This window comes from Zerene cesonia, chromosome 29 (genome assembly GCF_012273895.1).
Source record: "Zerene cesonia ecotype Mississippi chromosome 29, Zerene_cesonia_1.1, whole genome shotgun sequence".
NCBI lineage: Eukaryota > Metazoa > Arthropoda > Insecta > Lepidoptera > Pieridae > Zerene > Zerene cesonia.
Window position 1 is genome coordinate 2,074,978 of NC_052130.1, and position 22,793 is coordinate 2,097,770.

The 22,793-nt window shown below is 34.3% G+C and overlaps 2 protein-coding genes across 7 annotated transcripts in view; one reads left to right on the forward strand and one right to left on the reverse strand.

The window, feature by feature from the left end:
- Positions 1 to 670: 670 nt before the first annotated feature.
- The window catches only part of LOC119837753 (protein phosphatase PP2A 55 kDa regulatory subunit), a 37,472-nt gene continuing 15,349 nt past the window's right edge, over positions 671 to 22,793 (reverse strand). Inside the window, exons 2-12 of one of the 6 annotated variants that reach the window (XM_038363489.1) lie at positions 22,341 to 22,489; positions 14,801 to 14,955; positions 11,843 to 12,043; positions 10,001 to 10,137; positions 7,782 to 7,956; positions 7,117 to 7,180; positions 6,737 to 6,884; positions 6,347 to 6,425; positions 5,881 to 6,008; positions 4,956 to 5,097; positions 671 to 4,570 (exon numbers count right to left, since the gene is read on the reverse strand). In XM_038363489.1, the coding sequence (XP_038219417.1) occupies positions 4,445 to 4,570; positions 4,956 to 5,097; positions 5,881 to 6,008; positions 6,347 to 6,425; positions 6,737 to 6,884; positions 7,117 to 7,180; positions 7,782 to 7,956; positions 10,001 to 10,137; positions 11,843 to 12,043; positions 14,801 to 14,955; positions 22,341 to 22,476 (1,491 nt within the window). In that variant the 5' untranslated portion in view covers positions 22,477 to 22,489 and the 3' untranslated portion in view covers positions 671 to 4,444. Of the gene's footprint in view, positions 4,571 to 4,846; positions 5,098 to 5,880; positions 6,009 to 6,346; positions 6,426 to 6,736; positions 6,885 to 7,116; positions 7,181 to 7,781; positions 7,957 to 10,000; positions 10,138 to 11,842; positions 12,044 to 14,800; positions 14,956 to 16,205; positions 16,399 to 19,763; positions 20,095 to 20,160; positions 20,451 to 22,340; positions 22,490 to 22,793 lie in introns of those variants that run through there. The other 5 variants (XM_038363494.1, XM_038363492.1, XM_038363493.1 and 2 more) reach the window with 5 other exon arrangements.
- Positions 21,312 to 22,793, forward strand: part of LOC119837754 (cytochrome b-c1 complex subunit 6, mitochondrial-like) — a 4,941-nt gene continuing 3,459 nt past the window's right edge. The window contains exon 1 of the mRNA XM_038363495.1: positions 21,312 to 21,404. Coding sequence (XP_038219423.1) covers positions 21,387 to 21,404 — 18 coding nt within the window. The 5' untranslated portion in view covers positions 21,312 to 21,386. The remainder of the gene's footprint in view (positions 21,405 to 22,793) is intronic.

The window sequence follows — 22,793 nt, forward strand, 5'->3', positions numbered from 1 at the left end:
TGAGTCATAAAATAGCAGATGTTAAATTTGTAATTTGTTTTGTCATATATTCCTCCTGAATAATATAAATAAATAAAGTTCGACTGTCGCTTATAGAGGTCTAGATAAGTAGCAGTCTCACTTACGGAGGTCCATGAGGGAGAATCGACTTTCTCTTACAGAGGTTTCGGGAGCTTAAAATGACGGGTCCTGGCTATTACTCTCACTTATAGAGTTTTCTCACTTATCCAGGTTTGACTGTATATATATATTATATATACAGTCAAACCTGGATATGTATATATATATATATATATATATATATATATATATATATATATAAACGTTATAAACTCTAAACAACCATTTACTAGTTTTATAATGTGCCTAATAAAAACGCTGTAATGAGTTATCCACAAACTTCAAATACTACAGAGAATTACGTAAGACATAGGAATACTACAAATAGAAATAACTCGACAGATAGTTGCTCTGTTATAAGAAACATTTAAAACCATTTTATTGCATTTTTGACATTGCATAAAAAGCTATGTATCCTATAATAATGGTTTTGTTTCGATCTCTCTTTGAGTGATTATGCAACAATCGCATTTACTGTGTTCATTTCCTAAAGAATTCAAATGCACCTATAAGAAATAATAAAATGAATAAAATGTAAATAAAACAAATATTCAGATATAAAAATTTATATTATAGGAAATATTTTGGATTCAACAACATCGCCGGCAGCGCGCGCCCGCCCACTCACATGGCACAACACTACATCGCAACACGTTTCGATTCGCGCCGCAACTGTCGTTGGATAACTTTAAAGCGCCATAGCCGTAACAGCTACAACTCCACTCGCAACGCGAATCGATTATTATACGTCATAACGGGCGCGCGCACATTTCGTTGTGACACTAAATACGACCCAATACAAATGAAATTTCTCATTATCACATGACTGTTGATCCATCGAGCATGAAAGAAAAAAACTTTTTTTTTTTGTAATTACTGTTCGCATTCACAGTTTTTGCCTAACTAGCCTAGACTTAAACTAACACGCATCTCTCACACACCGCACGTACGCTGTCTATACTACATTTTCTTTACATCGGGGGGAGGGGGTCGGAGTCAATTCCTATGTTGCTTTCGAAGCAATATAAAACTTAGCTGCGAAGGCATTAATTTTTTTTTTCACGATAATTATCACACATTTATCACTATCTATCAGCCAATAACGTAGCGGACAGCATAATGTTACGCTTAAATAACGACGCGCTCGGAATTGACCTTGGCCCCGAACGTACGAAAACTATGATAAGGATCTCCGACCGCCGACCGCTACGCGACTACGAGTGCTCTGCAGCCAAACACGACGCTCAATCGAATAAACAACACACCGGACTAAGTTCTTAAAATTATACAATAAAAAGGCTTACAAAAAAATTCATTACGAATATCGATGAACATAATTTTCAACACGAGTACAAACTGTATATAATAAACTGTACAATACAATAATACAATTGTGACGATATTATTTCTTTCCGTTTAAATTATTCAGGCCTCCATTCGTTCTTACGCTTATTTACATTTTTTTCGTTTCCAATAATCAAAGTTTCAAGTTATAAACAAATAAGTAATTATGCCCGATTAATCCCATGATACGAATGTGATTTGATATTTGTTACACGCCGTTAACGTTTAAAAACAGTGTTCGTAGATTTTAAAAAACATAACACCTATCCTACCCTCATTATTCTAATGAAGACAAATGTATTTGAGGGTAATTCGAAAACATTCATATCCGTAAGTTCACTCACGAGTTGTACAACAAAAAACGTTCACAAAATAATAATTAAAAAAAAATAGATAATAATAATAAATAAAAAAGTTAACAAACATCTACGTCCAGTAAGGCACGGGCCCTGACACTGCAAGTTCACTTATTACGTATACGAGTCCTTGTCAAATAGAGTTAGTGCTAAATCTTGGAATATAACAGGCGGCTCCCTTTTCTAATTCACTACAAAATATTTACTTCGAACATCAACTAAATTATCACTTTTATTTCTTAAAGATTATGATTTGAAATTCCCATCCATTCACCTATGAAATGATAGCAATAAAATCATTGTATTTATCAGAAATGCTACAATATAACATTAATTAATTTGTTGTAATTGATTTCCATAAGGGATTTACAAAATAAAACCAACTTTTCAAAGGAGAACCGCCCGTTCTCTCGCAATTCTAACCGCAACTCACCACACAACAACTAAACGCTACCGATATTCCGTGTTTATGAAAATATCTTATCATTATATCGATACTAACTAATCTCGGTGTCAACTAGTGACATGAAAAATAAATAATTACCGCTTAAAAACCTTAAGTAGAAGCGCTTCGAGATGGTTTTTCGATTGAAACTCACAAATTACTAACGATTTTAAAAGATAACTCGGTTTGACAATATCGTAATCGAAAAAAAGGGGAATTACATATAAAAAAGCTATATACATAAACTACAATATGTGTATCATTATTGGTCTTTTAGACCGAAACTTTAAATTCGCGCTTATAATAATTTGGGCACAAAAGAATCGTCCTGCCGGTTGCGCCATTACGTTTTTTATTATTATAAGAAATATTGTACGATATAGCCATTATTTTTTTAATGAAACATGGATTCCATTTAGGCCCATAAGCCGGTGGTAACGACACAAATCATTTTGGTTATATTTTGTTCGTAATATATCGTTCGTAGGATCGTTGCAATCGTTACATAATTCAATATTCAATATATTATCTGTGACATAGCCAATGTTTCTGACAACATAAAACGATATATACCTACGAATTTGATATTTGTGAAAAAAAAAAGTGATTCAAAAACTACCAAAACTGGGGGTAAAAATCATTTATCTGTTCGTGAATTATATAAAAATTGCAACTACCATACAAACACAACAACTAACAGTAATATATTCGATTCACCTACTTATTCTATAATAAAGCGTTAGGGCTATCGGAAGCCACGGGGTATGGACTATATTATACTTTCGGACGCAAAACGAAGCTTAATATGGCGTTTATTTTTTATTTCTTTTTTCCTATATTTATTCACCTCTGTACTGAGTTTCGACTATTCATACAATTTGAGGAAAAATTTAGAAAAAGAAAAAGTAAAGCACTAAAAATTGTTTAGTCTAAATGCTAGTTTTAGTGTTAAAATTAACTTTTTATAGCGAATGCCAACGCTGTTATGGGAATGTTACAGCTTTTAATATAATTTCACCTTTATTATTAACATCACGATAAATTTCATTGACAATAAGAAACAGTCCGATACGACCTTTTTGCCATTCACAATTCCACTTACAAATACTATAACCGATTTGTTAAATTGAAGGTCTCGGCGAAAGAATGCTTAAATTTCAACAATGCGGATGAATTCTCGGCGCTGATAACTTGCGATTACAAAATTCAAAAATCAAGTTTCAAACTGCTTTTATGTTTGTATTTTAAAGATCTTTTGAAGAAAACGACATTTTCAGTCAGGACTCGACATATAAATATCGAACGACGATGATTGACATTAAAACATTTGAGACCTTAATATGCCTTTCAAAAGATCCTTTTCCTATGGCCTTTGACACTATCCGATCGGCAGTTGTATAAATTATTCAAATTAATCGCTTATCCTTTCTTTATAATGCTATATAAAATGTCTTATACAGTATGCTGTTTTCTAATGGGAATAATAAAACTATAATATTTAAACGCCGATCCAACAGCGCAAACGCCACACAAGTTATACAGGGTGATTTTAATACAATTAAAGAAATATAATGTCGCTATTGACGTATTTTTATTTTTTAGAATAAACGTGATATTTTTGTTTGCCGTTGATATTTTAAATCGCCGTGATATTTTAAATCGTCGACTAAATCATCAAGCCGAAAACAGCCAAACAGTACCAAAACAAATAAAATATTATTAGAGCAGAAATAAAAAATTCGATGTACAAAAAAAACTCATATATCCTAGAGCAGTATACTGATTATTTTTTTTATAAGTTATTTTCCGCCAGCAAGTTGTATCTACGAGCGATAAACCAAACGCAGGGTGTTCAATATGCCCGGTACAGCAAGTTGTCGACGCTACAACATTTCCTGGAACTATATATGAGGATGGCTCCGTATATGAGTTTCGTTGTATTTTCGCGAATATCTTAGAGAAAAATGAAACCGGCATCGCTAAACAGCATGTTATTTTTCCGTTCGATTATAAGAAGCGAACTGCGATAATATACGGGTTGTTGTTTCACAAACAGAACTCGAATCAAACGTAAGCCGACATTGTTATACAGGGTGTTTCATAATCAGAACTCGAATCAAAAGTGACCGGCGTCGTTATACGGGGTGCTCTATCCGCCCAGTACAGAGTGTTGGCGACGCTAGAACTTGTCTTGGAACAGGAACAGGTTGTTGGTCGCCGCTACGGCGATGACGCTCTCGTGCGGGTGCCACGCGGTGTGCAGTATCTTCTTGTTGAAGTCCAGACAGTCGACGCTTATTTCATCCTGCAATAAATGGGGGTGTTATAAATAATGCAATAATGTTGTTTGGGATGGTATGTATGTATAGTGCAATAAACAGATTATTTTGTATTTTATATGCAAGTGTATCGTATACATACACTTACACCTACCTGTTAACACCTAATAAGGTACGACATTCGCGTATAGTAAGCCGTGATCAGCGTGTACGGTAAGATATAAAATAGGTTGCCGGATGTATGCTGTGCCGACGCTGCACCGCGCCCGCTCGCCGCGCGCCGCACACTGAGCTACACCCACCTTCTTCCTCTTGGCGGTGGTGGCGACGCGGCGCGCGCGCAGCGGCTGGCGGGGCCGCGCGCCGCGTCCGCGCCCGCTCGCCGCGCGCCGCACACTGAGCTACACCTACCTTCTTCCTCTTGGCGGTGGTGGCGACGCGGCGCGCGCGCAGCGGCTGGCGGGGCCGCGCGGCCGCCTCGCGCGACGCCTCCAGCGTCAGCTCGCCGCGCCGCCCGCCGCCTCCGCCGCCGCCTCCGCTGCGCTCGAATATCCTGAAAACATTATAACGCCACGTTAACGATTTTATCATTTTGACAATTTTTTTAGCATTAATTAACCTCATATGATACAAGAAATAGATAATAGACATATTCAACAAATTTATAAGACACGTCCAAACCACGAAGTGGTGATACTTAAAAGAAAAATTAAACCATGTGCATGTGGTAGTCGAGCACGCTTCGGCACGAATTGGGCCAGCTCGCACCGGGGAAGTACCACACCCCCACAGAAAACCGGCGTGAAATAGTGGCACGTCACTGTGTTTCGTGCGGTGAGTGGGGAAGCCGGAGGCCCGTTTTCTTTTCCTCACCCATCCCAGTCCATTCCTTCTTTCCAGTCTTTAATCCTTTCCTTTTCCCTTACCCCATAAAAGCGGGCAGCACATTCGTAGAGGCACCTTTGCGAATGTTCATGGGCGATGGTACGATCGCTTACCATCAGGCGAACCACCAGCTCAGTTGCCCGCTATGACATAAAAAAAAAAAAAAAAAAAAAAACCATCAAAGTATGAAGGATAAGGTTAAATGTCAAGTGCATAATTTCAATTAAAGTTTACAACTTAATAGAAACAATCTTGAACAAAAAAAACACACACTCAAAATAAGCATACGCAAAAATACTACAAAATAAAAATCCATCCACAAAATAAGAAACCATTTCCGAATTAAATTTCTCGATCAAACCAAGTACCAACGAAAAGTATTTAAACAATTTTCAATGGATCATTCTCAATAGGATTATTTATTCTCCTATAAAAAAGAAATACTTCTCACCTAAAGAATCCATTATAGGAGCCCGTCATGAGCCTCTGGTCATCTCCGCTCCAACAGCACTCAAATTTGTCGAAGATGCAGTCGTTTTCATACAATGAACACAACTTTGATCTGAGGTATTCATGCACCTGAGAAATAAGATATTATTTTATAATAAACCCTGAGGTGTTTGTACCGTACTAACTAAATAACAGGAACATAGCACCAATGAAGAATGTTTCAAAATCGGGGAGGATTTTTTTTTCCTATTGAGACCTTCCGCTGCGTGCGCTGTGAGTTGGGATTAGCTCAAAGTAACTATTAAAGATATTCCACGCGGACGAAGCCGCGGGCGGAAGCTAGTCATACATTAAGATAACAGACAATGCCATTACCATATACATAAAAAAAAGATTTTACGAAATATAATTTACAGTTGATTGTATGTGATTCAATAATTTGCTAAGTAAACTTCTTCAACACTTACTGGATATGTTTCTACAGGTTTTGTTTCCATTCTAAGATCCCATACTTTTAATCCTAAATAATCTCTAGACATCATGTATCTGAAACAAAGCAAATGTGAATCTTAAGTATCTATCATTTAATGTAACATTGCATTAATTTATCCCAAGAAAATGAAAGAAAGGTTTCGAATCTTGGGAATGCTAGTTACTTCACCGTTACTAATTATAGTAAAGTTTGCATCAAAGTCAATGAATTTCCAAAACTGGTCACACATGAATGTATATAATAAATGCAGTAGCAGGTCAGGTCATACCTCGGCCTTGAATTGAAGAGTGAGGGTTCAAGACCAGGAGAGGACAATGGAAATTGATTAACTAACAGAACATAACAACATGCACCGAGCGCCCACCTGCCCGAGTTGCTAAGCTTCACATCGCTGATGGAGGATATGATCTCCGAGAAGAAGGACCGCGCGTGCGGGTCCTCCGGCTCCTCGAACAGCTTCGCGTGCCGGTCGCACAGCGCCGCCGCGCGCATGTCGCACAGCCTTATTGTACCTGAGCATTGTAATGTCGTTTGAAAAATTTGAAAGAGAGAAAGAAATATGATTATTTAGTCTTTCCTTGACGTCACAATGGAGAGATTCTATAATATGATTTCTGTGGCCCAGATAAGTAGGAAAGTAGGTCCTGCATCGGAATTATACTAAAATACAGATGAAATGAATTGTTCTCCCTATTAGAAATAAAACGATAAAATAAAAAATATATATACTCAAGTAACACTCACCCTTACTACTAGAATATACAAAGAGATTGCATTCAGTCGGATGGAACTCCGCGGCGGTAATGACCTGTAAATAAATATACAATATTGAAGAACCGAATTCGAACAAATTCTATCACTATATGATTCTTAAATTGTAATTAACATTATACAACGTAACAATATATTGAAGAGTGCCGAAACCACATTTCGCACTTAAATGCTTTGTGACTTTATATGTGCCTTAGAAATTAATACACATCCTAAAAAACCTTTCATTGACCCCTTCTGATAATAGGAGGATGTAGATCAAACAATCAAAATAAAGCCATTTATTCTACAATTTTGCTGCCGTAGGTAAATGATACTTTCATAAGAGTCTGTTGTGGTAAATATGTATTGCTTAGCAAAAAATAGTCTAGATACAGAACTAAAAATAAGTCCATACATACTCATGTATCTTTGAATAACGGTGGTCTAACTTATGTAAACATGACTATATATGATAAGCTTTTAGTGAATCCTAAATTTAGTGTTTGTCGTATTTACGGAACTCATGACAATCAAATCAACAACCCAATCAATCAACCCATTTTCATGAAAATTTATTTTTCTGAATTAAATTTTTCCTTTTACATTTAGCTGATACAGTTTTTCTATATTGTATAAAGGCGGAGAGAGTGAATCACCTCGGTAAGCTCCTCCATATTGGCCGGTTTGATGTCTACAATGTTGAAGCTCTGGTCGGTGATCTCGAGGTGCCACAGGTTGATGCGCAGATCGTCGGCCGACAGGTAGGTCTCTTGGTCCGAGTTCAACGAGATCGAGTTTATGTGGTACGTGTGCGCGTTCGCGAATATCCGTCTGGAAATATTGTTTATTTTAAAAATATAGATCACTACATAGTATAAAACAACGTCACTTTACGCCGTATATGTGTCTATATGCGATAAGATCTTTAAAATTACAATAGTCAGTGATTCAAGAGAAAGGTTTACTTGTATATGTTTTCGCATCGCTAGTAAAAGAAATATAAAACATGTAGATCAGTCTTTTGATTTATCTATATTCATCTTAATATATAAAACGCAAAGGTGATGGATTAACTGGTCTATGACCGCGTCCATACTACTGGACTGATCAGGCTGTAATTTGCCACGCATAGCATATAAGCAAGTAAGCATCCGCTAAGAAAGGATTTTAATAAATTCTATTTTCAAGGGGATGGAATCTTGAACCATGATGATAAAAATTTATTTTGACCACAAGTGCGACACTGCGGGCAACAGACTAGTATTAAGTCGTATTAGTTAAAGCAAGTATAACGCAAGAACGAATAAAGATTTCTCATTAAAAAGCACTAAATCGTTTTGTTGAGTATGTCTCCACTGTTTAACTACTGAGGAAAATTTGAAAAATTTTAAATATTTGACGAGACAAGCAGATAGTTATTATTTACTTATAAAAGGCAGACAAACAATTAATACAGAATCCCATAATCGAAATAGATGATTCGATAGAGAAGAATAATATACTTAAGTAATAGAGTAATATGGGGACTGTATCAATAATTTACACACTGTGTAGCATCTCTTTACGATCATTATGTATCATCAGTAATGTCTTGAAAAGTACATACATTTGTGAACATATTCTTGAAATGTTTTTATTACTTCAGTGATTAAGCTCACAACGAAAAAACATTAGTTGTCCATCGCATAGAACAAATTATGTCTTTGTAAAAAATCAATGCGATATTATTGAGATTCTACGAAATGTTGGTATTACATAATGATTTATTTATTTAACATGCATTTGGTCCATTGTCATTATTTGAATATGCATAAAATCTAGTTCCAAGACTCCGAGACCTCTCATATTTGATTCGATCAAAACAAACAACGAAAAACACGTTTATATACATTAAGACATTAGCATAAATTCCAAAATATTTATATTCTAACATTCGTCGGTCGTGCCGTCGATGTTTTGCTTTAATATTAAACCAATAATCGTATCTCCCATACGCAAATGTATTGTAGGACTGATTAGATAAATCATGATTCCCAATAAGCGTGATATATGTAAGTGCGAAGGTAAATATTTGTCGCCGCCAAGCTGTGACTTTTGCGTTAATATAGATAGAGTAATGGGGACGTTAAACTTTTTCAATTAGATCTGTTTGTTTGACTTTGTGGCTTTTTCAATATACTACGTTTGCAGTGTGATAAAATTAAATGACGCATTTGTAAATGAGGATATCTGAAATGTTTGTGTTTAATCAATTTGAATGAATGTAGAACAAGTGTATCAATAATTTGTTTTCATAAATATACCTGTGATATAAACGTATCTCGATGCATAGTAATAATATTAACTTAATATTTGGATGAATGGATGTTTGTAATTCTTTCAGGCGAAAACAGCTTATCGTATCTGTATGAAATTTTGTACATAGATTGACTATGTCTAGCACGTTAGATATCTTACACGTTTATTATACGTTTCACACGGGCACCACGGGAGTGACGCCGCGGCTTACAGCTAGTATTATAAATAATAAGGTTTTTCCCATTCCGTCTTTTTTTCATTTGTTTTTAATCAATTATTATTAAACTATACTTAAAAAGTATAGTTTAATAATTGATTTCTCGTATTTTTATATTATTTCATAGTTCAATGTTTACTATTATTTAAGACCTGGACAAGATTGTCGCTACTACTCGTGACACTCTGAGTCACCAAAAACTTATATGGGCCATCACTGACTATCAGTCAGTCAAACTCCTCACACCTGTTAACTTGTGAAACACGCAAAAACATCCGCGAGTCCCCCGTCACGCAACAACATCCGCCTGTCCCCCGTCACGCAACAACATCCGCGTGTCACGTCACGTGCCGCGCTCACCTGGGCGACGCCTCCACCATGAGGTCCGCGGGGCGCACGGTCGGCACGCGCAGCTGCGTGACGCGCGCCGGGTCCCGCGGCCGCCCGCCCTCCTCGCGCGTGTTGTACCCCGTCACGCGCTTGTCGCGCTCTGAAACCTGCGCAATGTGTGAGTTCAGTGTTGTGTTTCTTTTACAGTCCCTGACATGTAACTGTGTAAGGTTATATATATAATATATAAAATTCTCGTGTCACAGTTTTCGTTGCCATACTCCTCCGAAACGGCTTGACCGATTCCTCTGAAATTTGGTAAGCATATTGGGTAGGTCTGAGAATCGGCCAACATCTATTTTTTATCCCGATATTCCTACGGGATACGGACTTACGCGGGTGAAACCGCGGGGCGCAGCTAGTATATAATATATATTGCCATTATCTATCTTATTTATGTCTGTTTACAAGAGAGTTGAAAGAAGAACAATTTCTGAAAAACTCACACACTTAATTGTATCACAAATACAGGAAAAAGGATTACTAAAATATCGATATATCGTATAACAAGACAATATTACATTTCATCGCTCTATTGCATCATACAAAAATCACGTACCGTAAAAAGACCAAAAAAGGTCTAATCAAGTGTTAATAACGTCATGTGATTACTTGACAAGTAATGTAATGACGTCAACAAATACACGACATACTATTTTACTGATCCTTTGTCCCCGAAAATAATTTCACAGCGCATCGCCTATGACGCCATCAACTACTGTACTACTACTACTACTCTAATTTACATTTTATCTTATTTACATCATGTATAGTGACGCATGGGTTACAAAGATTTTTTTTTTGTGAATATGACAAAGCAATAAATTGCATTTGACTCGACCATCATGTCGGTACATTTATTTTTAACTTAAAAATCGTGTCAATGTGAATAAAGACGTTTATTCGATTTGGTAATACAGTCGTTTGAATTATATTAATACCCTATCTATTAATAATTTCATTTCTGACGTCATTATGATCTTTATTACAGAATATCTAAATTTAGAATTGAATGAATCTCATTTAGATGTGATCCAGAGTTTTATTCAATGACTAACGAACTAATTGAACACAATTTGTTGCCATTAAAATCAATTCAAGTAGGATATCTCATAGAAACAACTACAAATAAAGTACTATTGAAACAGAAAAACATAATTCATCAAAAAACAACTTTTTTTTTATGTCTCCACATACAACAACTCATAACTATAAGAGTTCAAATGCCGCACGCATAGGTATTTATCAAGCTATTGATATATATACAGGGTATAACGGTCTGACATGGTCTGTCGTCGTCTGTCTGTATAGTTAGATCTTTAAAATTACGCAACAAATTTGATGGGTGTTTTTTTTCGCAATGTTTCGCACGCATACTGCACATTGCGGACGTACATGTTACGCTCAGGAATACGCAATTTACTAAAAATATATTTTTATCATCGCAATAAAATAAATGACTTGTTTTTTAAACAATGTTGCTTGAAGAACTGACAAAAAAGTTTAAAAATAACTCTCCTTTACAGAAATTTTCAGAGGGAAGACATTTTAATATTTTTTTATGTATCAAATTTGTAATATTCCGTTATCAACACACTACCAAATTGACAAATCTTCTGAAGCATAATACTATAAATTTGTTTTATTTTTTTTATATAAATGTAGCATATACTTTAGGGCTTTATTAAACATAGTTTCATCTAATGTAGTTCCGCGACTATTCCATTCCATTCCAAAGGTTCATTTTTTCGTTGGTCCATTCCATTCAAAAAATGTAATTTTAAAATAAACTAATATGCTGTTACAACTAACCTTCCATAGTTTAATAGTCTTATCGTTAGTGGATAACAGAAAGTGAGCCTGGTTCTTCCGCTTGAGCCATCTTATTTTGTTTATCTTCTCCTCAATCTCCAACGACTTGAGGTAGTCAAACTCCGGTTCGTGTGATTGGAAAGTGGAGTATACGTTGTACTCTCCTTTCTTGGGTACGCATTGCTTCGACGCTGGGTCCCTCTGAAAATTGACAATTTACGCATGTGAATATTATCATTATTATTATTCTCTTTTTTTATGTCACAGTCGGCAATGGAGCTGGTGGAACGCCTTATGGTAAGCGCTATCACCGCCCATGAACATTTAGAGGCATAACGTCCATTGTAGACCTTACGCCTCTACAAATGTATTGTACACTTTAATTGGGAAGGGATTAAGAAAGGATTGGCGGGAGGAATGGAAAGGACTGGGAAGGGTAAGGCAAAGGATATGGGCCTCCTCTCATGGACTATATTATTACTTTATCAACATTAAAGGTATAATATTATCTTACATCGTAGGGTATTATTGTATAATCAGGCTTTCATTAAATTGTTCAACTTAAAACCCGCGACTTTGTCCGAGTCAATGTTATTTGTATATATATATTTTTCCTGTGTGGTTCACACATTATTTTAATTTTAAAAATTATTTCACCAATGGTTATATGGTCCCTGAGTTCTATATCTATAGGCTATATATGAACCATGGGCAACTAAATATTGTAATTTGTTTTACAGTATCTAGAATAATCATCCTTCCTACTAATATTATAAATGCGAAAGTTTGTAAGGATGTGTGTGTTTGTTGCTCTTTCATGCAAAAACTGCTGAACCGATTGCAATGAAATTTGGTACGTAGACAGCTGGAGAACTGGAATAACATATAGGCAACTTTTTATCCCGATATTTCTACGGGATACGGACTTACACGGGTGAAACCGCGGGGCGCAGCTAGTATTTAATAAAGCATCACAAATTTTACTCATCAAAGAACCGTATAATTGAAGTCCTCTTAAACTACAAACTGCCATTGATACTGCAAGCGTCTACCGCGATTGTTAAAAAGATATAAAAAAACTGTTTACATTGTGTCTGTACTTAATCACAATAAAATGACAATAGGCGTACATCGTTTACACTGAAACTAATTACTTACAAGGTCGTTAATCTGTACGACATATTTATCGTTTGAAGAAATTTAAGACTGTTTGAATTAATTCTTTATTTACAATGTTAATACCGACGTATTGAACGACACGCAGGCAGCACGTTTTAACGATATTTCTTAAATATTGACTATATTCGTGCAAAATGAAAAAAGACAATGTATTATCTATACTAATATTATAAAGCTGAAGAGTTTGTTTGTTTGATTGTTTGTTTGTTTGTTTGAACGCGCTAATCTCAGGAACTACTGGTGCGATTTGAAAAATTCTTTCAGTGTTAGATAGCCCATTTATTGAGGAACGCTATAGGCTATATATGTACCACGGGCGAAGCCGGGGCGGACCGCTAGTGTAGTATATGTGTATTGTGATACCGTTGTTAAGTAAACGAAAGTAAGATATATGCTAGCATGATGTTTATCGTCAAGAAATTATCGTTCCTTATCTTATACGCTAAATACAAACAACAAAAAAAACGTAGGTATCCGGTATATGTAGTACAAAAGCCGTTACTGTACCCGATAAATAAAAAAATAATAATCATTAATTTAGATATAAACAAACTTGACTCATAGTCGGAAACCTTAAAACTTCACCAGACAAACATCTACCGAATTGAACACAATAATTTCGACTTGCGTCATCGGCTCGCGAAACCAGTATTATCGATATAGATGCTGCAGTAACTTTCGCTACCGTTACCCGGGTCAATCGTCACTCACTTGCGTGCATACATTCGGGCAACGTACGAATGTTTGCACTCGTATACGGAAAATAAAGAACATTTGCATATATGATCCCCTAATTGCTTGCTTAGGGAATGAGAGTGACTGTCACTATATATAATTCGATAGAGTCTGGAGTTACGATATTTCAGCATTGTTTTATGCAGTATGATATATTAAGACTAATGTGTAATTACTGTATATTTAGTTCGTGTTCATTGTTAAATCAAATTTGAGATTAGTTTTAAAATGAATTCCTTTTTATTTTCTCTATATTGGGCGCCTCACGTCATATGGAAAGGTCCATACATGTGGTCTGCCATGTCATCCTAGAGTGCCTTTTACCTAGCCATTAACCCCAATGTGTATTTGGTGAAAAAGGATATAATATAACCTTTATCATAGCTTCTCCATTTGCAGCACGAAAGAAGCATATAAGTCACAACAATCAAATCAAAACTTGATTTTTGTGACAAATTTGGTGTAGATTTATAAGCGCAAATCGATTTCTATAAAAGTAACAATTTTACCGTTTTTACAATATTCTACTCTCTCCTATTGATCGAAACGTGATCCCATCCTCGATACATGGACTATTGTACACAAATTTTATCGTTTATTATTATTTTTTTTTTGAGCTATTACTTTAGTAGATTATTTCGATCAGACATACAATCAAATCTGTATGTGGTAGTCGAGCACGCTTCCGCACGAATTGGGCCAGCTCGAACTGGGGAAGTACCACACCCCCACAGAAGACCGGCGCGAAATAGCATTCTGCTGTGTTTCGTTCGGTGAGTGGGGAGCCGGAGGCCCATATCCTTTTCTTTCCTCTTCCCAGTCCGTTCCTTTATTCCTCTCGCCAATCCTTTCTTAATCTCTTCCCAATTTTAAGTCGGCAATCCATTTGTAGAGGCGTAAGGTCTGCAATGGACCTTATGCTTCTCTAAATATTCATGGGTGGTGGTAGCGCTTACCATCAGGCATCCCACCAGCTTCATTGCCGACTGTGACATAGAAAAAAAATCACTTCAGTATTATAATATACATAGATGTGTATTTTACCTGAAATATAACAACTCGTCCGCCCTTATCGCCGGTGGCCAGCAGCTCCCCATCATGGTTGAACTCCACGCACGATATGAGATCCGCCTCGGTGACGTCATCCTCTAGGGTGCCTTTGACCTGACTGAAACACCAAGTCGTCTCGCCACCATTGCCTGGAAACGTGTGTGCTTTTGAATAATACGATTTTCGTACATTGTAAGAGTAAGTTGATGAATGGCCTATTTGGGGAAATGATTTTTTTATATGGACAAGTCTAAACCATCTATGTTAAAATCAAATTTAATTATGTACAGTAGAATCTAACACTAAAAGGAAAAAACTATAATTCAACAGCACAGAAGTGAAAATTTACAAAAAATCTATTTCATATACAGACATAAACAATATATGCACTCGTATAGATAGCTATAGAGATACCATGTCAAGTGGCTTCTTACACCGAAACGTGAACCCTTCAAAGTGCTGTCTAGTAAAATGAGCAAGGAAGTTTGCTTTAATTATTCTGCCTTCTAATGCACATAAAAAATTAACAAAGTTCTTCTGCAAAATCTAAGACTACTATATTAATATATTATGTCTAAGACAATGAAAATATTTACACATTATTTTAAATAAGAAGCCATATGGATTAGAAGCGAATACAATTAATGCATGAATAATTAATATTTTTGATCCTTGACTTTGGTCTAATTGATTTATCAAAAACTTTGTAAAAAATGTGACCAGTATAAGTAACAAGTCAAAAAAAAACTATTTTATATTACTTTATTATATTATTTCTCTGCACTTTCTTTGACTTATAAAAACAGCATTCTAAAGGAATATTTTAAAAACAACTCTAACACATCTATTTTAGGAAACTTGAGAAAATTATATCAATACTTTTTATACCACCTTTCTGACACACAATTCTAGTTGTTAATAAAAACTAACTAACATACCAAACAACCAAGAAAACCATAAGTAAGATTAGGAAAACACGATTAGTTCTAAGAGATTAGTAGAAACATACAAACTAAAAATATTCTGTAAATGCAATGTACTGTACAGAATCAGAAGAAGGATAGAAGAAATAAAAGTTGACGCAATGATTTTGAATAAAATACAAGTATAGTATGCATACCTCACTAACATCTAGCATTCTTGAGTAATAAAAAACAAGAAATACATTGAGAAAATTTCAAATCACAAAAAAAAAATTGTTATCCGAGTGCATGGTTTGACTTTGGCATAATTCTATTATGACCACATACTAATTACCATTATAATATAACAAACTTAACATTGTTATTACATAAAATCACAGAATTAATTTATAAAAAAAAACAATTATTTCAAATAAAAGTTGTTGCAAAATGATCCATGCTAAGATGTCAATAATATTGTAAACAATAATACATACAGCTACAAGCCCTGCTGAAATGTATATCACAAGAATAATCCGTCCAATGATAAATATGTTCCTGTAGCCATATCCTATTGGAATACCACGGCACTTCTCTCCTATTCAACATTTTAACTAATTAACACTACACACATTTTAATGTTCGTCTAAAATATTGAAACAAGACATGATGTTGCAGGCAATTCAGGGCACAAAGTGGACTACTCGTAAACTGGTTACCAACAAGAGTGTCATACAATAGCTGTGAATGAAAACTGTAATGAAACTTGAGCTTGTCCTTTAGTAGGTAGAATAGACACGAACAATTGTCATGCTGCACTCAGGTATATATGTATGACAATGATGATATAAATGGCTATGTGACCGTCAAGTGAATGGTACAATTTTATAATTGTTTAATAAAACGCAAAACAGATTGTAGACTAGATGTAAGAATGTAGACTAGACTTTGTTAGAGTAGAGCACAGTAGTTAGGGTTAAATATTAATTTTGATGTTATTGAAAAAGGAACCACATTTTAATTGACATGATATGTTTTGTGATGTATACACATGCAAGTCACACGATTTAAAGCATAAAGATTGTAGAATAAATTACATACGAAAGTATACTACCAAAAAATATTTTGCATTATAAAGTCATCTAAATAATCCATTTATTACATATACTAAATTTCATAACCATACACAACATAAAACATTTTTTTAAATGATCATTATTAGAAAATAGAGAAAAAAATCTTGTATTTACTGCTTTTACTCCAAACTGACTGAGTTACATTCATTATATAGCTATACGAGTAATGTGTAATGAAATAAAATTAATTCAATGTAAATATTTGCATGTAGAGCGAAAAATCACTCCAACATCTTACCACTTTAAAATACAATAGTAAAAATTGATACACACTGAGACAACATTGTGACTCTAAAAAGAGGAAATAAGTTGAAACAATATTATGTGGTATAACGTACAAAATACAGATTAAGGGTGTATGTATGTATTCTAGTATAGGGCATATAAAAATTATAAATATTAAAAATTATAAACATGGGTGGGGGAAAATAAGACATTGATAATCCTACTTTCTAATTCCTACTAATTTTATAAATGCAAATGTTTGTAAGTATAAATGTATAAATCAATATATGGATGTAGTGTGCAAAACAACCTATTGCATCTGTATGAAATTTGGTACAGAGATAAATTGTAATCTGGATTAGCACATAGGATACTGTTAGCCCGGCTACCATGCATGTGATGTCGTGGGGTACAGCTAATAGTGTATAATTTGGGTATGTGCAAATAAATTGGACAAAGTACTATGGTTCTGGCTATGGTTCATACATTGGAATCCTGTTTAAAAGACAGAGTTTGTTTGTTTTAACACACTTTACTCAAAAACTACTGGGATATGTATATTGATAACTTGGATGTGATGCCCAAGTGCTATAGGCTATATGTGCCAAAGGGGATAAAGCTTAAACAGAATGGTAGTAACCATATGGTTATTATATAAACATTCCACTTGAATCAATAAATTGATCATAATCATAATCATCATACATCTAATGAGTTGCATAGTTTTATACTAAGCATGCATAGGAGCAGACAGCTATGTGTAAATATGCTCATTCTGACTATCTTTGTAGCTAATTTATCTGGAACCACTAATTATGATATTTGTAAGTATTAAGAAGTACAATAGATATTTTTCACACAAATTAACAATTTTAAGAATAGACCTAGAAAATAACATGTGTGTATGCACAGGAAGCTCAAAGATAAGAATTATCAAGAAATTGTTACTAGGTCACAAGGAAAAATATCTAATTTGGCATAGTTTCAAGATCAGCATCATAGTTTACATATAAACTATAGATTATCTACAATGCAAAACATTTGTTTACCCATTCAGCAATGTTTGTAAATCACATGATTAAACGGCTGTCATATGACATACTTTGCTCTAGGGAGTTTGCTGTAATATCTTAATGCAGGAGTAATTCCAGTGTGAGATAAAGACAGTTAGACAAAAACTAGGATACTAAAAGATAGGTTGTCTAGCACCAGCACTTTCCCCACACTGGGATTACCCCAGCATTAAGACATCAAGTTCTTGTACAGAGAAACATCTAAGACTCCTTTGGAATATCCATTATATATTTTTGATTTATATGGCTTAGTGGTAATTATATGATTTGTATATTGTTTGAATTAAAGTTAATCTTTCTTAATACATGAATTGATCGCATTTATGACCTACAGATACACTAGAACCTTAAATAATGATATTTTTCATAACACTTTGATAGTGCAAAGCTATGCAAACATTTGTTAATGTCAGTGTGTTTGATTCTTTCTTTCTTTCACATCACAATGCAGTAATTTTATCATATGACTCTTATGTACAGACTCTGGGGATAGTTTGGAGGCTAGAATGGTATAGGCTTTTACCACAACAATTGTACATCTCATTCCCTTGGCAATTTCCTTTTGTCACGCAGAGGATACCAAAGACCAAAAGCTAGTTGAATATATGTTCAAAGTTCCTATGCCTATACTATGTTTTGTACAATCAGTTATTAACAATTGAATTGTATATAGATTTTTCTATCAATCTTTGTTAAGTCAAAAATTTAAAAATTTGTAAAGAATTTTGCAATTTGCATGTGGTATCTTTTAAGTAATTTCTTATTTAATTATTTATGTTTAAAAGTACAAAAATAGAACAAAGCTAATAAGCTAGATTATATTTATTTAAAAATGAAATTTCTAGATATACAGACTGCACTAGGTTCTCAATGTCTCGACAAAATATCAAAGTATGGTATACTTGTATAAAAATTTAAGCATTCTCAAAAACTACAATTTTAAATCATACATAACTAAATTATCTATATAACTATTTCATTTTCATTTCTCACATTTTCTGTACATTTACACTATTCCATGTTTTAAGTGATGATATATTTTAATTTAATATTATCAACAAGCAAATGAAAAAGACACTATGAGACAAGGCATTTCATTTTCAATTATTTTTTTACTGCAACGAACTATGTATCTATTTACTATATGACTATCATAATTTCATTGATTTTTTTTACTTTGTCAATGTTTTAATATTGGTTATAAAAACTATATTGCTATGTACCACAAATAAATATATTACATTTACACTATTATCTCCGCTTATGAGTTTAAAACATTATCTATTTCATCTTATAAATATAGAAAATAATATAACTAGCATTAATTGTATAGATGAATTGATATTGGACTGTATACTTATATCATCTATGGTATATCATGTATTTAGATGACCTTACATTGAACTGGCTACTTGAAACTATGATCTAGCCATCTGTCAATAATATATGTAATAAAACCTTATTTTGAAAGGAAAACTTCTTTAAAAATAATAAAAGAAGATGATTTTAACCACATATACCATCATTGCAAACAACTTTTTTAGCAGACTTACTATTTTCGTTTAATAACCATCAAAACAGGTTTAACGTAGAGGGTATATAAAAAACATTTTGCTCTCACCTGCTTGTAACCTCATTTTAATTGTGAATTCACTTTTACACACGATTTCAATAAGAACTGATTCGTAACTACTATACGATTTTATTCCTTACAGCAAAAATCTGTTGACGACGGCCGTTTGACCTTCATTTAACGAATAACATAATGTAATCATCTGGTCACACAAACAATTATCAACATTGGATTATTATGCGACACATACACGTAAACTCAATCGAAAATCATTGCGAGAACCTTCTTTTCACTGTAGTTTTAGTACAATAGCAGATCAAGGCGAGAAACGTTAAAAATTCTGTTTAAACATTAAGCAAACACTTTCTCACTCAAAGATAATCTATAGAATACAATAGTAAACACTAAAAAGTAATCACACTAAGTACAAGAACATTGCATTTACCGTCGGAGTTCGAACGATAAAACATCTTCGACTTATTGCGATTCCAGACTCCGATTTCGCCCTTGTCTATCGGGCGCTAAAAGTCAGCACTTACCGGCCATGACAAAGCCCAGCACAAAAACTTTAAGAAGTTCGATAGTTTTCGTACACAATCACTTTAGTATATTGCTAAAACATTACACAAATTTGCGGATTAAAACCGATTAAAATCATTTCAACATTACATCGGGAAAAAGCAATGGCGCTTATAATTTTCAGAAACATACAATAATTACTGCAGAGCTTAGTGTTGCCATGCGAAGACTAGCATTTTCTACCATTACTACCACATTTTAAAAAAACGGGCAATTGGGCTGTTAATGATTGTTTGCTTATAAAATGTAATAACATACTTCGTCTGTGAGCATTATTATAAAATCTCTTGCATCTTTCTATAATAAACGTCAGGAATTGATGTTTAATACAGAAAGATGAAAAGTAAAATATTTTAAAAACGCCTAATACTAATAAGGCATTCTTATACCTTTCATAGATAACAGTTTTAACCTGTTTAACGATTTTTTAAGAAAGTCATAAATCATCCGAATATATGATTTTATTAAAAAATGCATATTATACTATATTCTATGTCAACAGATATTTTTAAAGTTTTAAATATATCGAACAGGGATATTTTTTTCTGTATGTGATCATGTTTAAAATGTTTTTAAATATTATCGTAATGTTAATTAATCAATTGTAATAAATATTTTGGACGGTAGTGTCATGTACAGCTTGGTGACGGGCGCCCGTCATGAAAACCGCGCAAATAACGCAGTTCGTTTAAAGGTTGAATCTATTTACACGCCATCTATGGGTTCATGCGAAAAAGTCTAGGTTTGATTTCTGGCAGAGGTTATAAAGTATGGTGGTAAGGTAGCGTTGTTGCCAATAATTATTAACATTAGCATTGAATACCTTAGTGTTTAATATGTTTGTTATTCCTTTTTTTTTATAATAAATCATCTTTAATCTTCTCATAATAATATTATTTTAGTTTGAACTCTTTCCCCCCAAAATATTACGACACAGTTTTCATGGTTCTCGATAGTCATACATATTATTATTTTTTCAATGACAATCCAGTGAAGCATAACTAATATCTAAATATAACAATTGGCTGACATTGTCTTTAATAGATATTATTCAAAAGTTGCAAATATTTGGATTGGCCTATTTCTTAAAAAATGCCGAACTATGATGAGGTATGTAGTATTTTCGCGCCTAAGTATATTCCATTGAATATTAGGTTAAAAGCATGGACGCAGCCAAGGGGCCATCTCCCTTAGGGGGTTCAACATGAAGATTAAGATATTTCATTTGAAAGCGGCCTATAGCACTTACATTTCCTTTATTTAGCCTACACTGTACCGTTACCCGTTAGAGGACCCCCTAATTTAGCTTGACTGTTAAAAACTTTTTTCATGACCCTTTGTAATATATGCTTCGTATCTATCAATTTCTATAACATCCTACGATCTCAACTGAGAATCGCAATAAATAATTAAGAATTAATTTTTCACGTTTTGTTAATACGCTACTTATGGACACACCATTACAATATGTAAGTAAGTAGTCTTTGAAAGTAGTTGTGGTTGTGGTGGTATTTCATCTCATTTTGACTCAATAACGAAAAACTTACTATTTTGAACTCATGGTTTTACCAAAAATCGAGGAAACCGTATTTTGCCCTTATTCAAATGGTTTGATTCTTTCCTTCACAAGAAAAGTACAACATTTGTGACATGTGCGTGCGCGCACTTGGCCAGCGTCTTGGATTATGGTTTATGGCCTAAACCCTCATAAGATTCCTATGTTCCTGCAATGGGAACATAATATATGTGCTGATGATACCGAGTGGTTTTAAGGGCAAAAGACGGTTTTTCTCCTCCCACATCAGATGAGGTAATTATTTTTCCTCACATTTTGGTTATGTGCTCTTCATTTTTCATTTGGTTTATTTTACCATATTTTTTTCATGTCCTTTACAATTTTCAACTCTATCAGCTTGCGACTTGTCATATTTACAACCTATAAATTCTACAACTATTGCGTGATGGTTTACACGACGCTATCTGATTCTTTTTATCCTTACGTCGATATTAAACAAATAACACCTACATAACACACATAATACTCACCATTTTTGTTGCCATGATCGAAAATGACGCTCAATTTTTGCAAGCTATTCTGTCGGGCCTCAGCGAAAAGGCGACGTTTATTTTTTGGCGGCGACGGTGCTGCCAACGGCGATACTACCATTGTCGTAGTCGCCATTGTGTCACCATATCTGAAAGCATGACGTTAAATTTATATATTGTCGATCACATATCTACACTAATATTATAGAGGGAACTTTTGTATTTTTGCACGTTTGTGATGTATTCACGCAAAAAATTCAACGTATACTGCTTAAGTTTTTAAAAATAACGGCGCTGGCTCTGTCATCCTTGACTAGAAGCAAAAACATGAGACCTTGAGACCAGACGTGTCTGAAAAAATTCAATTGGCGTTTTTATATCACCAGTCACTGGTCTAGAATTTGTGAATACGAGTAAATTGTAAGGAAATCCGTCATGTGGCAACAACCAGAA